The sequence below is a fragment of the Telopea speciosissima genome, chromosome 7 (assembly GCF_018873765.1).
Source record: "Telopea speciosissima isolate NSW1024214 ecotype Mountain lineage chromosome 7, Tspe_v1, whole genome shotgun sequence".
Classification (NCBI taxonomy): domain Eukaryota; kingdom Viridiplantae; phylum Streptophyta; class Magnoliopsida; order Proteales; family Proteaceae; genus Telopea; species Telopea speciosissima.
The window spans coordinates 58850176-58870518 of NC_057922.1; the positions used below are offsets into that span (position 1 = coordinate 58850176).

Genomic DNA, 20343 nt, shown 5'->3' on the forward strand with positions numbered 1-20343 from the left:
GAAGATGTCTTAAAAAAAAAAATTTCCATTTAAAAAAAGAGTTGGTGAAGATGTCTTGCAAAGAGAGAAGAAAGGAAAGAAATAAAGAAGAGGATGGGGTCTCACAAGTTCGTGGTCACTTGAAGATTCAAATTTCTCACCTTGTTTATACCCATAGTCAATGGAGTATCCATCGCTCAAGGGGTTTGGATATGGGTTGATAGGGAATATACTAAAACCTTATAGGGGTTTGTGAACCCTAGGATGGTCTGGTGAACCTTCACGGCTTGGTGAAACAAAACTTCTAAAAGAATCTCAAAGCTTTCATTAACTATTTTTAGGTAGAACAGATGAATTAGATGTTGCATCCATTGGTACAAACTTGCACTAATTTTAACCGCACCAAAAAAAAAAAAAGAAGGTACTCATTATCACACAAAAAAAATTTTTATTGAATTGGACTGAAAATCAATAGACATTTAAATGATGAAGCAAACAACATAACCACAAAATTTACATGCCAACACAGATAGATTGCATTATGATGGAGAAAATCAATTTGCCAAATTCTCTAATGAAGGATGATGATTTTATTTGATAACTTATAGGATGACCAAATAATTCATGCATCAATTCTGGTCAATTTAGGGTATATTTGGTATGCTTTCTCGGAATAGTTTTTAGGTCTAAAATGCATTTTGAAGCCAAAAATAAGAGAAGAATCGAATATCAAAATACATTCCAAACCCAGAATCCATTCCGAGAATGCATGCCAAACAGAGCCGTACTGTTTGATAATGTCTTTCCTTTTACTTTCATTTTTCATTTTTCATTACTTTTCTTATCCCATTTCTTCATTTTTACCTTGCGTTTCCTCTTCATGTAGCCAACCCCTTTTAGTTGGGATAAGGCTCAATAGTTGTTTGGTGGTTGCAAAACGTTAGTCAAATTTCACATTTTGTTCCGAGTTTGGGGGTTCAATATGGTAAGCAAATGCATGTTCTCCTCACCATATAAAGACTGTCTTTGCACATTCGATCCACCAACCTCATTAATTTGAAGCATGGAAAATTTTTCATTTTAGCTATCCAAGTATCCACACCTCAAGCTGGAGAAGTGAAAGGTGTCAATGTAAGCTTCAAAAGCATTGGACCATTTCCTACTCAGAATGGTTCCCTCATACCTCGTAGCAGGACACAAAGAAAGAGATTGGTGAGACACTTGCAAATCTCCGAGATTAGTTCTTGAGGCATGCCGTAGCTGCAGATGATATTCTCTTTAAGAAACTTTGTCATCTTGACTGCTGTGAGCTTGGCTTATGACTATGCCTCAACCCACTTGGTGAAATAATCGATGACCACTAACACAAACTCATGTCCATTAGACGCTTTGGGGGTGACTTTTCCTATAGCGTCAATACCCTAGATTTCCGTTTTTCAACAAAAACTTTTTTTTGCCATAAAGGATCACATCACCCCTTTTCTTTTTCGCCTGCCAAAGAACAAGTAGCCTTTGCCACCTATTAATGAATTACAGGAATGCAAATTATCTATCTATTCTATGTCGATTCATAACAAACTCCATGGGTAGCTCACAACAGAGGGCAACAGGCATCTATCTCTCATCTAGGTTCTCATTCAATCTGTTATCGTCCTACCCCATTCTTTCTGGCCCCTCTGAAAAAGCTGGAGGTGCTGTTCTGGATTTTAGAGCTGTTGCAGATTTTGTGGATTTCCAGCAACTTGCAGGCCTCAGAGATACTGGCTTTGAGGGTCAGGCTATTTCTGGACGGCTGAATGGACTTTTAGGGGTCATAGCAGAAATGTTTTGGAAGTTCTTAAAACAGGTTAGGGAGATGCTTGCATCCACATGCCCATTAAAAAGGGATTTTAAGGGGCTTCAGGCACTGTTTCTTGCGGCTCTGTGGCCTCTTCTTTCACTACAATAAAATTCCCTTTCACCAAAAAAAAAAAAAAAAAAGGTTCAAATTGATATCCAATATTATACATTCGCATTTCATATACTCCATCTCCGATGAATGGACCTCCCATCCGCAACATTAGGGCAACCAATAATGTTGTCCTCACGGCAACATACAAAACCTACATCACAACATAGACAACTGCTCCTGCCCACTTTCATTCAATGCAAGCCATATGAACCAATATTTATGTATGCATGGAATGTAATACTACAGCATAATCTGGAGCCCCTAACTAAAGTTCAATATGACCTGTGACTACTTTTGTTTAGATGAAGATGGCTTGGCCTTTGCAATATCAACCAAGTCTTTGAAGAGGGCATCCTCTGATTTTGTTGAGGTCAATGAGTCCTGAGAGTTTGTCTTCCCATTATTAAGGGAAATATTCTGTGTCTGTCCAACTAACCCATCATATGAAAATCCTGATCCACTACCATTATGCGAAGCACCACCTGACCAACCTTGCTGATGTTCAAAGTACTGCTGTCTTTGATTATATTTAGAAGGTGGGGGTGGTAGTGGGCTTGGAGACTGGACATCCCCAGGGGCAGGGGGTAGTTTCTCGGTAAACTTTGCTGTTTGCACAGGTATATCATATTTGGGTGGTCCAGAGAACTCAGAAGACGAGGTTGAGTCCTTTGCATGTGACGGAGGGGAAGATGGAGAGCTTGTCTGTGTGTTGTCAGAATGAAATGGAATTACAGAGGGCTTCGGCTCCGGTGGTTCCAAGGATCTTTCTGATCCATAGGCATCACCACTGAGATAATCAACCTTGCCAGCATCTTTACTAATTGGCCATTTTGATGAGGGGGGTGGAGGAAGCAGTGGTGGGTTAACATGCTGTTCATTCTTACTATTGCCAGGCTTCCTAGCCTGCCCCTGTGCGTTGTCTCTTGAAGACCTGCAATATTTAATAGCAATGGTTATTTAAGCTTTGTCAACTTGCAACATAGTTCTAAAAGCTTAAACTACAGGGTTGAGACAATAAAATATTCACCTGTGAGCTAGCTGTGCAAAATCGTCTTCTGATTCGTCATCCTCTTGGTTGACATTCACAAGAGGTGCAAATGAGGTTTCTGTTACTCCACTCACATAAGGAGTTCCTTTCACCATGTCATCATGCTGGCAAAGCACACGCTGCAGTTCATCATTCAATGCCAACCCCTGAAATAGAAGCTCCTCATCTCTGAAATGAAAGCAATGACATCAGTTGGTTCAATATTTTAAATGATGAGAAACCTACAAACAATTTAAAGCATTTACATACGTAGTATTGGTCACTAAAATCATCACACGCTTCTGGTAAGATTTGCACTGGTCAACAAGGTCAACTATCAGTTCTTGCCTTATACCCTGCACAGAAGATGCAAAATCAGAAGTCAGTAAATTAAACTTTAGAAGACACTAATGATGATTGACTAGATTGTTACGATAAGTTGAGGAATGAATAAAATCCGAAGAGAATATCTTACATTCCAAATAAGTGAAGTCCCAAAAGTTATTTCACAAATGAGTCTTTGTGTTGCTTTATTTGGAGTAGGGGTGTAAGTTTGGCCCTGTCGGCCCGAGCCCGTCTTGAGCCTGAACAGGGCCTGTGCTGGATTTTTCAACCTTGAGAGCGGGTTAGGATTGAAATTTTCAGGCCCTGGGTAAGGGTTGGGCTGGGCCAGGGTTGAGACCTCGGGCTAAGCCCAGCCCGGCCTGGCCCTATGTTAGTTTATGCTAAACAATTTATTGTTTACATTTGGCGATTTTTGTTTAATATCTAATTATCTACTGGTATACTCAAAAAAACAAAGGCTAATTATCTATTGCACGAAAATATTTACAACTTTAAGTTGGACTAAGTTTTTTAACCCAAAGAAAAGTCTAATAGTCAATTGAGTATGAAACAAACCAACACCCAATCACGTGTGTCTCATTTTTTTTTAATGCGTAGGACGACATAAATGGCAAAAAAGCAGGGCAAGTCAGGGCCAACCAGGCCCTAACAAAAACCAGGGTCAATCAAGACCAACCCAGCCCTTGGCAAAAATCAGGGTCAATCAGGACCGGGCTGGGCTGGGCTGAGCCCGGCAGGGTTGGGCCTGGGCTGAGATATCTCAGCCCGACCTAGGGCCGAGGTTGGGCTTGGGTTGAGCTAAGAGGACTCAGGATTAGGCTAGGGTTTTAAAAAACCCGGCCCTGTTTCACCCCTAATTTGGAGAATACAGCAGTTAACAAGTGTCTTTTTTAACCCATAAAAAACAATGAGAAGTTTTTCACTTTGACAACAGCTCACAACTTTTGTTTGTCCCATTCCCCGCCCCTCACCCCCCCCCCCCCTTAAAAAATGAAAGAAAAATTTATAGGATGGCTATAAGAACGGCAATGAAGTATGGAGCTAAAAGTTTAGTGTTAAAGAAACAACATATAAGCAAAACCAATGTAACTCAGATGTTGAGATGGATGACAAGGAAACCCAGAAAAGATAAAATAGGAAATGAATACATCTGAGATAATTTAGTAGTATCTCTGAATCGTGATAAGTTGAGAAAAAGTCGATTGAGGTGGCATGGACATGTGCAACAAAGATCTCTAAATACACCGGTAAGTTTGAAATGATGTGGTTCAGATTAGAGGAGCATAAAGAACAAGGACCAGACCTAAAATGACTCTAGGAGAAGTGGTGATAAAAGATACACATAGCTTAGGATGAAAAACAAATATGGCCCCAAATAGAGTTGTTGATCATTGTCATTCTCAAATATTAGGAGGTTCTATCAACAGTAAACTATCTTAATGGTATCAGTTAGTAGCTTCGTCTCAAGTGTCAGCCTTATTCCTGGACCCAAGCTTTCTGATGTAGGATAGGTTTAGGAAACCACATCAAACCACAAAGATTATCATCTTGGATTCATTCCATATTGGCTTCACACCATCTTGGATTCACTCCAAGAATTGCATAGAATCACCCATGCCTTCATTCCTTCTTTGCTTGCTTTCATCTCCAAATACAGTCTTTTTAAACCCAAAAATGAAAAAAAAGAAGGAAATAACCCCCCCCATAAGTACTCTTCCAACAATAACTACTCTCTATCTCCAGCAATAACTCCCTTACAACATTGGTACATAACAATTCTGGCCCCAAATAAAATTACAACAAAATAATAAAAACAATTACACATAATGCTGATCATCTAGCCATAATGAAGTGACATGTGGCTGCATAAATCCTCAAGTGATGTCCTCATCAATTCTCCACGGGTGGGAAGAATTCACCTCCGGTGAAAATAAATCTGGTATCTCTCTAATAAATCAAGTTTAAGGCGCTGAAGCTCATCCTTGATGATCCACATACAAGTTGTACTAAACTGCTCTGATACTAAATTTGATGCAGGACAGGTTTGGGAGTGTTCGAATACAAGTCTAAGGATTAAATGAATTTGGGTTTGGAAAGGTCTACTGACACAAAACTGACAACATACATGCAGAAAATCAGATTTAGCAGCAACCATAAATGATAAATTTTGCAAAATACAAGTGCAGAAAATTCATTTTAGGATTCATAGAAATTTAATAAAAGTTACATGTTAGGCAGTACCTACCTTTGCTGTCCCGTGAGTTGGAATGATGTGATCAAATGCTTAGTCACTACCAAACTCCAAGAATGTATCCTTAGTACCTCCTGCTGTTAATTGATGAATCTCTACTGTGTTTGAGGTTACAATTTAAGGCAAAAGTGAAAATTGGGACTGGTGGAAAAGGAAAAGGGGAGAGGAAGAGGGTGGTAGCCTAAGAGAGAAGAGAAAGGAGTTTGGGCTTCACACCAACTTGGATTCACTCCAAGGTTTGCAGGGAATCACTGATGCTGCAGAGAATGGAGAAAATCTCACAAGTTCCATCATCATTCATTGTCTTCCATGTCCAAATACAGTCTTTTTAAACCTATAAATGAAAAAAAAAAAAAAAAAAAAAAAAAAAAAAAAAAAAGAAGAAGAAGAAGAAGAAAAGAAAAGAAAAGGAAATAACTCCCTAATAACTATTTTTCCAACAATAACTACTTCTCCAGCAATAACTCCCTTCCAACATTAGTACATAACAGTTCTGGCCCCAAATAAAAATACAACAACATAATAAAAAGAACTACACATAATGTTGGCCATCTAGCCATAATGAAGTGACATGTGGCTGCATAAATCCTTGAGTGATGTCCCCATCCCCTTTTTTTAACTCTTGAGACCTTTTTCTTTAATCAGATGAAATATCCCTAAGATTCTCTATCTTGGAATAACACCTCTTTCAGGGATGTAGTATAAGAATGAGACGATGTTTCTTATGAAAAATGTCATCATTATTCCTTCCTAACATGTATCAGGCAATCTCGAATAACTAAAATGTGGCATAATTCATCAAGAATAACTCTTAAGTGGCTCAAATTTCAATAAATTCGTAGACTTAAAAATGATAGTGTTTTTTTATTATGCTGCCAGGGGTTAGATGATACAGGTTACAAAAGGCAGTGCCAGAGAAAGAGCACTTACACAGCAATAACAATCAGGCTATCAGAGGAGTTCGGATTGGGCTTCTCTCCCGCACGGCATGGTGTTCAGCGCACATCATGCGGCTGGGAAGCCTCGATCCACATGCCAGCATGTCGGGATGTGTGCTGGTACTGGATTGCAGCTCCCCAGCCGCACGATGTGCGCTGCACGCCGTGCGGTGCACAAGTGCGCTAGAGAGGAGTGACTTTCAAACAAATTAGTGAAAGTTTACTTTAGAGAATGAAGAAGATCCCTGACCACCACCTTCAGGCCTGAGCTCCTCCTGGCCACCCAACCTGCCGATCCTCCCCCAGTCTCTCTGCCCCCTGCCCCTCCCCTTGTCCCTTCGCCTCCCCTCCCTCCCTCCCCGGCCCTCCCCTTCCCCCTACTCCCAGTAACAAGGTCTGGAGCTTCCTATTCAGTCAAGCCCCCTCCCCTGCTCAAAAGGGCCAATCCCTCCACTTCATCTCTCCCACTCTCGTTGGCAAAAAGAAAGTCGGCCTTTGCCCTACAGGACTGCTCGACTCCGAGATTTTAAATGGAAAAACCGTTTGGTAGGACATTTCATTGGGAGCAGACCCCCTACAATATAGTCAAGATGTCCTTACCAAACAATGGAGAACTATTGGGACGTTGAATTCTTCCCTGCTTCACAATGCAGTCTTCATCTTCAAATTCTCTGAAGAAAACAATAAGCTGAAAGATCTTTAGGAAGGTCCATGGCAAGTGGGAAAAAGCCCATTTCCTTCGTCAATGGGACCAATACCTGCAACTCAACAAGGTCGACTTGCAATCCATTCCGCTGTGGATAGCACTTACAGGCCTTCCTCTCCATTACTGATGTGAGCAATGCCTTAGCACCATTGGGTCCATTGTTAGAAACCCACTCTACTTAGATGAACGAACAAAAATGATGGCCAAGCTTGCTTTCGTTCGTATTTGAGTAGAAATATCGGCTGACGTGCTTCCTCCGACCTCAATTACCACAATGGACGATGAAGGGTTCTCCTTCCAATAGAAGATTCCCTTTGAATGGCTCCCTCCTTAATCAACTGTCTGCAAGGTCTTTGGTCACCCCACTAAGGAATGCTCTCCCAAATCTCCTGCTCCCGATGTGCTCGAAGACCATTGCCTATCCTCAATGGCGGATGAACCTGGCTCCTCCATTTATCCACCTCCCCTTAAGGCTGCTAGAACCCCTGGCTCTCATAGCCCCAGCCATTGATGGAGAAGTAGGCACCACTATCCTTGCTGCAAGCTTCTTCTGGTGTCTGGCTCCCCTCCTAGGCACAAGGCCAGACTTTCGCTTATACCTATAGTCCCCCTTTCTGCTACTGATGGTCTAAACAGGTTTATGGCTCTTTAATCCGCTAGTCACAGTGGTGAAGACAACAACTGCTCTGACCCCCTCTGAGCATCTGACACCTCTATTGGTCGGCTTCATTCCCTCTTTTGGCCCATCGACATGTTGCCCTCATCACCCTGCTCCTGCCCTCTACCCCCAGTGAAGTTACCCCCTCCCTCCTGTACCTCCCTTACTCCATCCACCCTCTCCCTTCATTTCATCCCAACTGCCTTTTGTGGGGGCCCACCCCGGTTACCCTTTTCAGGCTCGACCTCTTTTGGTCCTCCGACCCTTCTAGTCCCATCCCTTCAGCCCACCCTCCTCTCAGGCCCTTTTGCCCCCATCGACCCAACCCTCTTTTACCCCCAAGCCATCTCTGTAGGTCTCTTGAGTAACCCGTCTTACTAGGCTAACCCCCTATCAGAGTCTCCCCTCCCACTTGAGACTTCCCGCACTCTTCCCCTTTGCTCTCCTCTCCTGCAAAGGGGCCTCCCTTACCTTCCGTCATGGCCATCTCTCCCCCCCTTTAGAGTATCGCCGCCGTCATCAAAGCTGCCCTCGGCTTCCAGCCTGGCTCATCCTCCGTCCAACCCCTATAGGCCTTGCAGCATCCCCCTCTCCTGCTTAATGTCTCTTTGAATCATCTGGAACGTCCAAGGTATTAATTCCTTAGCTAAACAAGTTGACATTCGATCCCAGCTTAAATCCAAACATGCCGACTTCTGCCGTCTCCTTGAAACCTGTAAATAAATTAAGAAAAAGGAAGAAGAAGAAAAGCCGAGAGAGAAGAGGAGGCGAGAATCTGCAGAACTGTGAGAGTTTCACGATATGTGTTTCTCTCATCTAAACCTTCATTATGTAAATAACTTAAAGGGTAAAACAGTAAACATCCAAATAAAATAAAAGAAACAACTTAATGGCTGATTAGACTAAAATACCCTCCTCACTGTGCTCTCGGTATTAGCTTCTTGCGCTAATACTAAGATCACGATAACACTCCCCCTCAAGCAGGAGCATAGATGTCAATCATGTCTAGCTTGTTACAAATATAATCCACTCTTGCACTTCCCAATGACTTTGTGAACACGTCTGCGAGTTGTTCTCCTGTACGGACATGACCTGGAGAAATCAAACCTTGTTGTAACTTTTCTCGAATGAAATGACAGTCAACTTCAATGTGTTTCGTCATCTCATGAAACACCGGATTTGAAGCAATATGGACAGCAGCCTGATTATCACACCACAGTTTCATTAGAGCACCATCAACAAAGCCAAGTTCAGTCATTAATTGCTTTACCCACATCAACTCACAGGTAACATGTGCCATAGCCCTGTATTCTAACTCTGCACTGGAGCGGGCAACAACTGTCTATTTCTTACTCTTCCAGGACACCAAATTTCCACCAACAAAGACATAATAACTGTAGTAGATCGCTTATCAAGCGGAGATCCTGCCGATCAAGATCGAAAAACCTACTATCCGCCCATGACCATGATCATCGAGAGAAGACCACGCCCGAAGCCTTTTTAAGATAGCGTAAAATATGCATACCTCCCAATGAGTCGTCCGAGGAGCAAATAGAAACCGACTCACCACACTAACCGGAAAAGCTATATCGAGCCTAGTCACTGTGAGATAATTCAATTTACCAACAAGCCTCCAATACTTTTCTGGATCACCTAAAATCTCACCATCCTCTACAACAAGTTTTAAGTTAGGATCCATAGGAGTATCTAGAGGTTTAGAACCTAGCATTCCTGTCTTTGACAAAAGATCAAGAACATATTTCCGCTGTGAGAGCAAGATCCCTTTCTTTGATTGAGCAACTTCCACACCCAAAAAATATTTCAGCTTTCCCAAGTCCTTGGTCTGAAATTTCTGCTGCAAGTGTGCCTTCAAACCATCAATTCCAGAAACATCATCTCCTGTGATGACTATATCATCAACATAAACCACAAGAAACAGTTTTCTACCTCCAAAACAGCGGAAAAATACTGAATGATCACTATCACACCGTGTCAGCCCAAACTCTAACACAACTTCAGAAAACCTGCCGAACCAAGCTCTAGGGGATTGTTTCAGCCCATAGAGAGATTTCTTCAATTTACACACCAAGCCAGACTCCCCCTGAGCAACAAACCTAGGAGGTTGCTCCATATAAACCTCTTCATGCAAATCACCATGCAAGAATGCATTCTTGACATCAAGCTGATATAAGGGCCAATGATAAGTAGCAGCAAGAGATATCAAAATACGAACAAAAGTAAGCTTTGCCACGGGAGAAAAGGTATCCAAGTAATCCACACCATATACTTGGGTATACCCCTTAGCAACCAGACGGGCTTTCAAGTGAGCCAAGGACCCATCAGGATTCACCTTCACCACATACACCCAGCGACAACCAATAGCAGTCTTCCCCGAAGGTAAGGGAACAAGATCCCGAGTCTGATTTTCTGCCAATGCCGATAATTCCTCACCCATAGCAGCCCTCCAACCAGGACGACAATGCCTCTGCGACAGACTTAGGAACAGGATGGTTCTCAACAGTATGTAAACAAGAATGAAAGGTGGAAGACAAACCATCATATGAAACAAAGTTAGGGTGTTGGGTACAAGCCCTAACCCCCTTACAACGAGCAATAGGAATATCAAGATCAGAAGAACGTTCCAAAGAAGGAGGATCATTACCAATTACAGGATCTGCCGGCAAAGTAGGAGATGGCGTAGAAGTCGATGTAGCAGGGGTCCAAGGACATACTTTCCATTGGTGACGTTGATACACACTAGGTTGAGGTGCCGGTAATGAGGCAGCCTGCGGAGCATGGTGAACAGTAGACCAAACAACAGTAACAGGAATATCATCATCTAAGTCAGACACAGTACTAGAAGATTGAACGAACGGTGTAGACTTAAAGAAAGATACATCAGCGGTAACAAAATATTTTCGCAAGTCAAAAGAATAACAACGACAACCCTTTTGAGTACGAGAATAACCAACAAACATGCACTTGAGAGCCTTGGGATCCAACTTGGAAACACCTGGACGATGATCACAAATAAAGCAAACACTACCAAACACACGTGGTGGCAAAACAAACAGTGGCTCAGAAGGAAACAACAAAGAAAAAGGAATACCACCACGTAAAACCGAAGAAGGCATACGATTAATGAGATAACACGATGTTAAAACAGCATCTGCCCAAAAGGATTTAGGCACTTTCATCTCAAACAAGAGACAACGAGTAACCTCTATCAAATGTCTATTTTTTCTCTCAGCCACACCATGTTGCTGAGGGGTGTAGGCACAAGAGGACTGATGAATAATACCACGCTGAGTCATAAAATCAGCAAAAGGAGCAGAGAAATATTCCTTAGCATTATCACTACGGAGAACACGCAAAGAGTGTGAAAATTGATTATTCACTTCATTCACAAATGCACAGAATATAGAAAATAACTCAGAACAATTTTTCATTAAATAGATCCAGGTAACCCTGGAATAATCATCAACAAAAGTTACAAAGTAACGAAAACCCAAAGTGGAAACGACAGGACATGGACCCCAAACAACAGTGGTTGGTCAGACCGTTTATTGACTCTAGGTGGATAACTCACACGGTGGAGTTTCCCAAACTGACACGACTCACAATTAAAACTAGAAATAGACCTAAAACGACCATCAAGAAGCTTCAAACTCTCCAACGAAGGATGACCCAAACGACAATGAATCTGGTGGGGTGACGCCACACCGGTACACGCCATAGATGAAGTGTCCTCAAGTATGTAAAGTCCCCTTGATGCACGACCTCTACCAATCATCCTCTTCGACGAAAGATCCTGAAATACACAAAAGTCAGAAGAAAAGGTTACAGAACAGTTATGGGATTTAATAAATCGACTACCAGAGAAAAGGTTAAACGGAAAATCAGGAACATAAAGAACAGAAGACAAAGAAAGAGAAGGTGTAATATGGACAATACTAGTACCAGTCACCTTAGCCAAGGAACCATTAGCTAAAGTGACACTCGAAGAGGATTGCTGAAAAGAAGAAAGTATACCTGAAACGCCAGTCATGTGCTCGGAGGCCCCTGAATCAATGATCCAGAGACGGGAAGAGATCATCAGACATCCTCACAGTCTTACCCTCTAGCTGTGGAGAAACAGGAGAATCAGCTGTAGCAGAATTGGCAAACTGTTGCTGAGTTGGTTTGCCATGTAGTTTCCAACAGAAACGTTGGATATGTCCTGGACGACCATAATGATGACAAGTGCGCACGAAACCACCAGAAACATCAGAGGTACCCTGAGTACCCAAGGCAGGTGCCATACTAGAAACACTAGCCCCACCACCACGACCACGGCCGCCACCACCAGAACTGACATTACCACCACTACCAGCCGCACTGTTGGGCACACGGTTGGATGGAAAAGAAGCCAGGGCTGAAGTATCACCATCAGTAGTGTGTTCCTGAGAAACACGAAGAACCCTGGAAAAGGTTTCATACAAAGTGGCTACCTTGTCACCACCAAGAACTTGGGAATGAACAGAGTCAAATTCCTTCTCAAGACCTCCCAAAAAACCCATAACAGCAAGTTGTTCCCGTTGGTTCTGCATCTGTTCCACATTGGTAGTGATAGGAAGTAAGGAATTAAGCTCTTCATACATTCTCTTAAAATCAGCAAAGTACTAGGTCAAAGTACGACCCTTCCTATCAACCCTGTAGAACTCTTGGGACAAGTCATAAATGCGGGAAAGATTGTTTTGTCCAGAATACAAAACATTAAGATACTCCCACAACTCCTTCACTGTGTCAATGTGTGTCACCAGGTCCACAATTTGGTGATCCATAGAATTCAGCATCTATCCCAAAATTCGAGCATCAACTGTCTCCCACGAAGGGTCATGCTCAGGCTTAGTGTCGAAGAGGTGTTTGTGCTGATCACGACCAGTTAACACTAGCCGAACAATTTTCTTCCACTGCAAAAAATTGGTAACCCCTTCCAACTTCTTCTCGGTAATACGATTGGAAGAGGAAGAAAAAATCTGTGGTTACTGACTTAGAACCTTCAACAGATTTCAACTCATCACCCATGGTCTACTTGATGAAGTGAAGATAAAATAGAATGAAGAATGCTGAAAACAGGGACAGAAATCGATAGAGACTAAAGAACCTTGATAGAAGTTAATAGAGGCCGCAATCAATAGAAGTCAATAGAGGCCGCAATCAATCCCCTCAGATAAAACCCTGACAAAATCCGATACAAACAGTGGAGGCAGCAATCGACCTCCTCAACCAAAACCCTGACAAAATCTTCACTTCATCTAAAAACTTCTTCAAATATTCCTCAAACAAAAAGAGAGACCTAGTTCTTAATTCATAGCATGAACTAGTCTCTAAACAAATCCGAAAAACAGCATAGGGTGTTGTACCCCTTCAAACAAAAAATAGAAGAAACCGCAAGTGCTTCAAGTCTTCAAAAAAATATTTAAAACTTCAATCGAATGCTGGAGATAAGGAAGCAGTGATCCACGAAATTTGTAGCAGTCCTTACAGCTCTGATACCATGTAAATAAATTAAGAAAAAGGAAGAAGAAGAAGAGAAGCCGAGAGAGAAGAGGAGGTGAGAATCTACAGAACTGTGAGAGTTTCACGATATGTGTTTCTCTCATCTAAACCTTCATTATGTAAATAACTTAAAGGGTAAAACAGTAAACATCCAAATAAAATAAAAGAAACAACTTAATGGCTAATTAAACTAAAATACCCTCCTCACTGTGCTCTCGGTATTAGCTTCTTGTGCTAATACTAAGATCACGATAACAAAACCCAAGTTCTCCTTGAAAATACCCCTTGTATTTCTGCCTCCATTGCCCCCTCTTGGTCTTTCCTTTCTAACTACTCCCATTCCCCTCTTGTCCACATTTGGAGTCTTTGGGACCCCTCCAAACTCCACAGTTCTTTGTTCTCCTTCTCCTAGTTCATGTACCTCCATATCTCGAATCCAAATGGTTCTAATGGCTTTTTCTTTTCAGTGGTGTACGCCTCAATTGTGCTACCGATCGTATCCCCCTCTGGAATGACCTCTGCTCTAAAGCTCCTCTGGTTGGCTTGCTCCCTGGGGATTGGGTGGCGACTTCAATGCTGTTAGATTTGGGCATGGAAAACAAGGTGGAGCCCAATTAAATCTTCCTCTGTTGATGCCTTCAATGACTGTTTGGATGATATTGGTATGAATGATCTCAGACGGTCCAGTGCCTCCCTAACTTGGCATAACAGGAGTGAAACTGACAGAGTTGATTGCAAACTTGACTGTTTCTTAGTCAACGAAGCTCGATTGACCTACCCTCCCCCCCCCCCTCCCCTCTTCCTATGCCACCTTTGACCTCCCCAACATTTCTAACCACAGTCCCATCTCCCTCACTATCCAATCCTTCATCTCCTTTGGTCCCAAGCCCTTCAAATACTTTGATATGTGGTCCCATCATCAAGACTTTCTCCCCATTGTTAAAGCTGTCTAGGAGAAGCCTATCCATTACTCCAAATCCCACTTACAACCTTTGCCGCCAAGCTTCGTAATGTCAAATGTGCCCACAATCATTGGAATGCCTCCTCTTTTGGGAACATCACGACTCGGGTCTCTATCTGTAGAGACAAGCTGGCTGCCATCCAATCTAGGCTTCCAAACGATGTTCACAATATTCATCTAGCTGAAGAACAGTGACTTCCCAAGATCTCATCTTTTTGATAGACAAATAAAAGAGTTTCCTTATATAGAAATCCAGAATCAAATGGTTAGAGCTTTGGGACTCTAATTCTGCATACTTCCACAGATCTATGAAGGCAAGATCCAATGCCAACTCCATCCCCATACTTGTTTTCAGTGATGGCTCTCCCATCCACAGTGTTGATGCTATCAAGTCTAAAGCTGTGGGCTTCTTTACTCAGATTTTTCAGCCTTTTTCTGTTTTGTATTCGGTTTCCATTCCTGAAGGGCTGATTAACAAGCTCATCTCCAACCACCTTGTTGGTCCTCTTCAAGACATTCCATCTGATGATGAGATCCTAGCGGCGGTCCTATTCCATTAGGCTAATAAAGCCCCCCTCCCCCGACCCTGATGGCTTCAATATGGGCTTCTCCTCTTCCTATTGGGATATCATCAAAGTCGACTTGATCAAGGCCATTAAAAGCTTCTTCTTCAACTCCAGCCAGATTAAAGGGATCAACTACACCTTCTTTTGCCTCATCCCCAAAAAAGAAGGTGCTTCCTTGATGTCCTAGCCAATTGCCTCCAATTGGTTGTTGACTCTCTAGTCAGTGCCAATCAATCTGCTTTCTTTGCTGGTAGAAGTATTGCAAACAACATCCTTCTTTGTAATGAGATTGTCAAAGGTATCGAAAAATAAACCCATTCTCCTGCCGCCCACATGAAGATTGACATCCACAAAGCCTTTGCCTCCCTCAGGTGGGATTTCATTTCTAAAGTGTTGCTCAATATGTCCTTCCCTCCAATTTTTGTCCACTGAAGTCATTCCTATACCTCCTCCCCTTGCTTTTTTGTGTTAATTAATTGCAGCCCTGCCGGCTTCTTTGCCTCCTCTGTGGGTATTCGTCAAGCGCCCTCTCCCCCTTCATTTTCTCTTTGGCTCTCGAAATCCTCTCCAGAAGCATCCAATCCAATACGGACCAGCATCTCATCTCCCCCATCCTCAAATGCAAGGCCCTCATGTTAACTCACCTAGACATTGTAGATGATCACATGATCTTCTCAAAACCTGTAACTATCTCTATTGAGTCCATCATGTCTTCCCTTCGCCTCTTTGAAGTCTTGTCGGGCCTCTACATCAACCTCCTTAAATCCCGTCTTTTCCTAAGTCTCATGAAAGCAAAGCCCTCCTTCTTGAGTCGACAGGTTTCTCTTTTGGCTGTCTCCCTGCTAAGTATCTTGGCCTTCCCCTAATCACTGCCAGATTGACAGCCCACCAGGCCACCATTGTACTCCTATGTTGGATATTATCCGCAAGAGACTTCAGCTTTGGAAAGGCAAGTTTCTTTCTTACGTAGGTCACCTGGAACTAATCATATTAGTGTTGCAATCTTCCTATATTTATTGGTCCGGAGTTTTTGGGTTGCCCCATTCTACTATCAAGGCAATGGAATCTCTCATGTGCTTTTCTTTGGGAATAGGCTGAATCTGCTAGATTGCTTCATCCAACAAGCTGGGCTACTGTTTTTCCCCCTAAAAATGAGGGGGTCTTGGCTTAAGAAGGATAAAAGAGGTAAATACTATTGGCATTCTCAAGTTGATTTGGAAAATTGTAGGGAAGAAAAACAGCATATCGGTTGACTGTGTCTACTCCAATCACCTTTGCAAAGACTCTTTGGACAGTTGCTCCCTCCTCGGATGCCTCTTGGACTTGGTGCAAAATTCTAAAAGTCAGATCTATTGGGTTGACTGCGTCTACTCCTCCAAGATTGACGACGCCTCTTCTACTTCGCTCTGGCTTAACAACTAGCATCCATTGGGTGTCCTTCCCTCTGTTGTGGGTGCAAGAACTATCTACTCTTCATGTATTTGCAGGGACACCTTAGTTGCTTCTATTGTCTCCAATGGTCATTGGGCCCCACCTTGCCCTCCCCACCTTTGGTGGCCATTTGGAATGTGCCTTGCCTCCCCTACCTGCTAGTTTGGAAGGTAGGGGTGACAATGTTATCTGGCTCCCATCTTTCACAGGTATCTTCAGTACATCTTCAGCTTGTGATTTTGTAAGACCTTGTGGTTCATTGGTTCCTTGATGCAAGATTGTCTTGTTCAAAGGCCATATCCCCCGCAACAGGTTCACTGTCTGGCGTGCTCTCTCAAACTGCCTCCCGACGCAGTCCTTCATCATCCACCACCACATTCAAGTCTCTCCCTCCTACTGTCTTTGTTGGAATGGTACTAAAGATGCTAATCACCTATTCTTCTCGTGCCCCTTCTCAACTGTCTGGAAGAGAGTCCTAAGTAACTGTTGACCAAGCAATAGAAGAATCCTCCCCTATGAGAGAGAATGGATTTGGATGGATATGACCTTTGCAGGGAAGACCGTTTGTGACATCACTGGCAAACTTGACTTTGGTGCGACCATCAACCACATTTGGATGGAACGTAATCTTTGCAAATGGACCACCAACTCCCGATCATTTGATAAGATTTGGAATTCCATCTTCTTTGATGTTAGTTCTAGGATCTCCAGTCTCCCTCATCTTAATGTAAGAGAATCCCCAAGGAACAGGCTCATTGTTTCTTAATGCAAAAGTCGACCTCAAACCAAGGAAACCAGCGGGAGATCAATTGCAGCCAGGATCAACACAATAAGGATGAACAAATTGAATAACAGAAACTGTCATTCCTTTTTTTCTGTTTACATATGAAAGAAGAACATAAAAAAAAAAAAAAAAAGGGATAAGAAGAAGAAGATGAAGGGGGAATAGGGATAGGAGGGGGTAGGCTATCTCAGCCTTGGGTCTCTCACCCACAGCTATCTTAGCTGTTGAACACAAGTCTTCTCAGACCAAACACTTGCAAGCAAGCTGTAGAAATTCCATTAATCAATTATTAATTCAAGTACAACTAATGGGGCCTATTTATAGCTTAGCCTAAGCTTCACAAAATAGAAAGTCTCAAAAATAGAAACCAATCGAAAATAGAAACTAAATCTAACTAAAAGGAAACAAGGGATTGAAATAGAAACTTAAGAAAATAAAGACTTCTAAATAAAAGCTAAGCCTACTTTCTAAATCTGAAATTAGAAACTAATAAGGCTTTATAGAATCCAGCCTTCTAAACAAACATGAATACTAAAAAAAAAGAACAAAATTAGAAACTACTAGATACCTAGACTCAATAACTAAGAAACTATTACAAAAATAGAAACTAAGTTAATAGCAGCTTCTAATAGTATATTCCACCAACATCCAGCAGCTAATCTTCACACCAGCTGTCCATATCAGCCCCCAGATCAACTCGGGTATTGTTCATGTGAACAGTAATTAAATATTTTTTATTTTTTTTTGTCTTGGTCTCTTGTCTTTTTCATGCTTCTCTCTGGGCTGGGGCTGCCTTGAGTGATACTCCATCGGACCAACAAAAACTTGCCACATCATCAGACCAGGCTGCCTCTCACAGCAGTCGAATCCCACAACCGTGCTGTGCTGGTTTTGGGGCGTATTCCTACGGGTACATATGGACTTGGATCTACATCATGTCTCCTAGTGTCTCCCCGTCTATATTTTGCAGCCTGATATGCCTCCTCCCCCTTGAAGGATGGATGCATCTTTTGCCGGCTTGTTAGTCTATACCCTTTCTCTTTCCCCCTTTTTGGGCTCCCCATGTATATTCTGCCTCCTTGATAATGAATTCTTTATTCAACACCCCCCCCCCCCCAAAAAAAAAAAGAGAGAACGTATTCAAATGGCATTTACAATTTATTTAGAGAAGAAAATGCAATTTGCCGGTCTGAATGGCGGTTCAAATGACAGTCCAAGATCTAAAGTTCATGTTACAGTTTCAGAAAAGGATTTCTGGATTTCAATTTTCAATAGAGGTAAACTCTGCAATAAAAAAGCTCATAGGAGTCCAGGCAGATTTCTAGGTGCCTAGGCAGCTGCCACCTTATTGTAGGACGTCTTGTGTTGGTTTAATTGGTATCGAACCAGGTTCTGGAACTTATTTAGGCCAAATATCGTTTAAGATTATTTCATTTACTTAAGATACTATTCATAAATAAGCAAATACCCCTTATTTGAATCCAATAAAAATAGTTAAAAAATCCAATTCCAAAAGGATAAAAAATCAACACCCCAGTTCAAGGATAAAAACTGGATTTTTCGCAGTAGGTGAAATTTACAACTTTCTAATTGTTAATGTGCTTGAACATGGTTGTGAACAGTACCGTACACTATACACGTGAATAGTATTGTGAACAGTACTGTGCACTGTTCGTGTGAACAGTAACTAAAAGATGAGCGATGTTAGTCAGGGGCAGTTTGGGAATTTCTCGTGTGTTAGCTCTACCCTATTATTAATAATATTGGTGAAGAGGGGAGAACAATTTCATTCGCTAGTTCTCCCCAAAGGATTACAGCCACTTCTCTTCTTCATCTTCTTCCTCTCCATCTTCTCCATTAAATCTGGTTTTATTTACATGGTATCACAGCTAGGATCTTAGGAGTCGATTCTACATCCTAGGACCTACTCGATTACTCTCAAATTGATCAAGATAGTGTTGCGGTTTTGAAGGCTTCACGTTTGAAGGTTTTCGTGACCACATCTTACAAAGGCCAAACTAGAGGATGATGAAGCGTGGGAAATTGTAGATGCACGCATTCTGGGACAGATGTTGAATAGTATGGATTCACAGATTGTTGACTTAGTGACTCACATAGATACTGTGAAGGAGTTATGGGATTACTTACATGTTTTGTATTCTGGACAGAATAATCTATCCCGTATATATGAGTCGTCACAGGAGTTCTTTCGTGTTGATAGGAAGGGACGTCCGTTGACCCAATATTTTGCCGATTATAAACGAATGTTTGAAGAGTTAAATGCATTGCTGCCCATTAGTTTGGATGTGAAACAGATGCAAGATCAACGTGAACAACTTGCGGTCATGGGATTTTTGGGAGGACTGGGCCAGGAATATGACTCAGTACGCTCCACTATTCTTGGAGGAGATAATATTGCCTCACTTGCAGAAACTTTTTCTCGCGTTCTTCGTGTTTCTCGTGATAGTTCCCATGAACCAGCAGCTGCTCTTGGTGAGAGCTCTGCCCTTGTTGCTTCTAGTCAAGAGAGAGGTAATGGTGGACGTAATGGGGACTGTGGTGGTGGTATAGCTGGCCGTGGAGGTGGAAGAGGCAGTGGTAGTGGTAATGGTGGTGAAAATTCTGGTTCTGTGAAGACTTGTAATCACTGTGGTCGACCAGGACACATCCAACGCTTTTGTTGGAAACTTCATGGGAAGCCACCGCAACAACAGTATGCTAATTCAGCAGCTAGTACCGAGTCTCCTACTACACCTTCTGAGGGTAAGTTGGTAAGGTTATTTGATGAGGATATGCTTAGTTCACACAGTTTTAGATTTCTCGGCCTTCTACATCTTCCTCCACGGCTACTTTTGCCCAGACAGGTAATGCCACTGCGTGTTTCTCCACTTCTCGTCCCTGGATCATTGATTCAGGTGCTTCTGATCATTTGTCTGGTGTGTCAGGTAATTTTTCTTCCTTTCGGTCTTCAAAGTCTAGTGTTACATTGGGTGATGGTTCCCTTGCCAAAGTCACTGCACGAATCTTGTCAACCCAACTAAGTCCTTGTCCTTGTCTTCTGTTCTCCATTTACCTGACTTCCCTTGTAACCTGCTTTCTGTTAGTAAAATTACTAAAGCCTACAATTGTTCAGTGACCTTTTATCCTGATTCTTGTGTTTTTCAGGATCTTATGACGAAGAAGATGCTTGGTAGGGGACGTGAGC

General features: G+C 42.3%; 1 protein-coding gene across 1 annotated transcript in view; it reads right to left on the reverse strand.

The window, feature by feature from the left end:
* Positions 1-2001: 2001 nt before the first annotated feature.
* Positions 2002-20343, reverse strand: part of LOC122669727 (TOM1-like protein 3) — a 45784-nt gene continuing 27442 nt past the window's right edge. The window contains exons 7-9 of the mRNA XM_043866568.1: positions 3228-3313; positions 2958-3146; positions 2002-2861 (exon numbers count right to left, since the gene is read on the reverse strand). Coding sequence (XP_043722503.1) covers positions 2219-2861; positions 2958-3146; positions 3228-3313 — 918 coding nt within the window. The 3' untranslated portion in view covers positions 2002-2218. The remainder of the gene's footprint in view (positions 2862-2957; positions 3147-3227; positions 3314-20343) is intronic.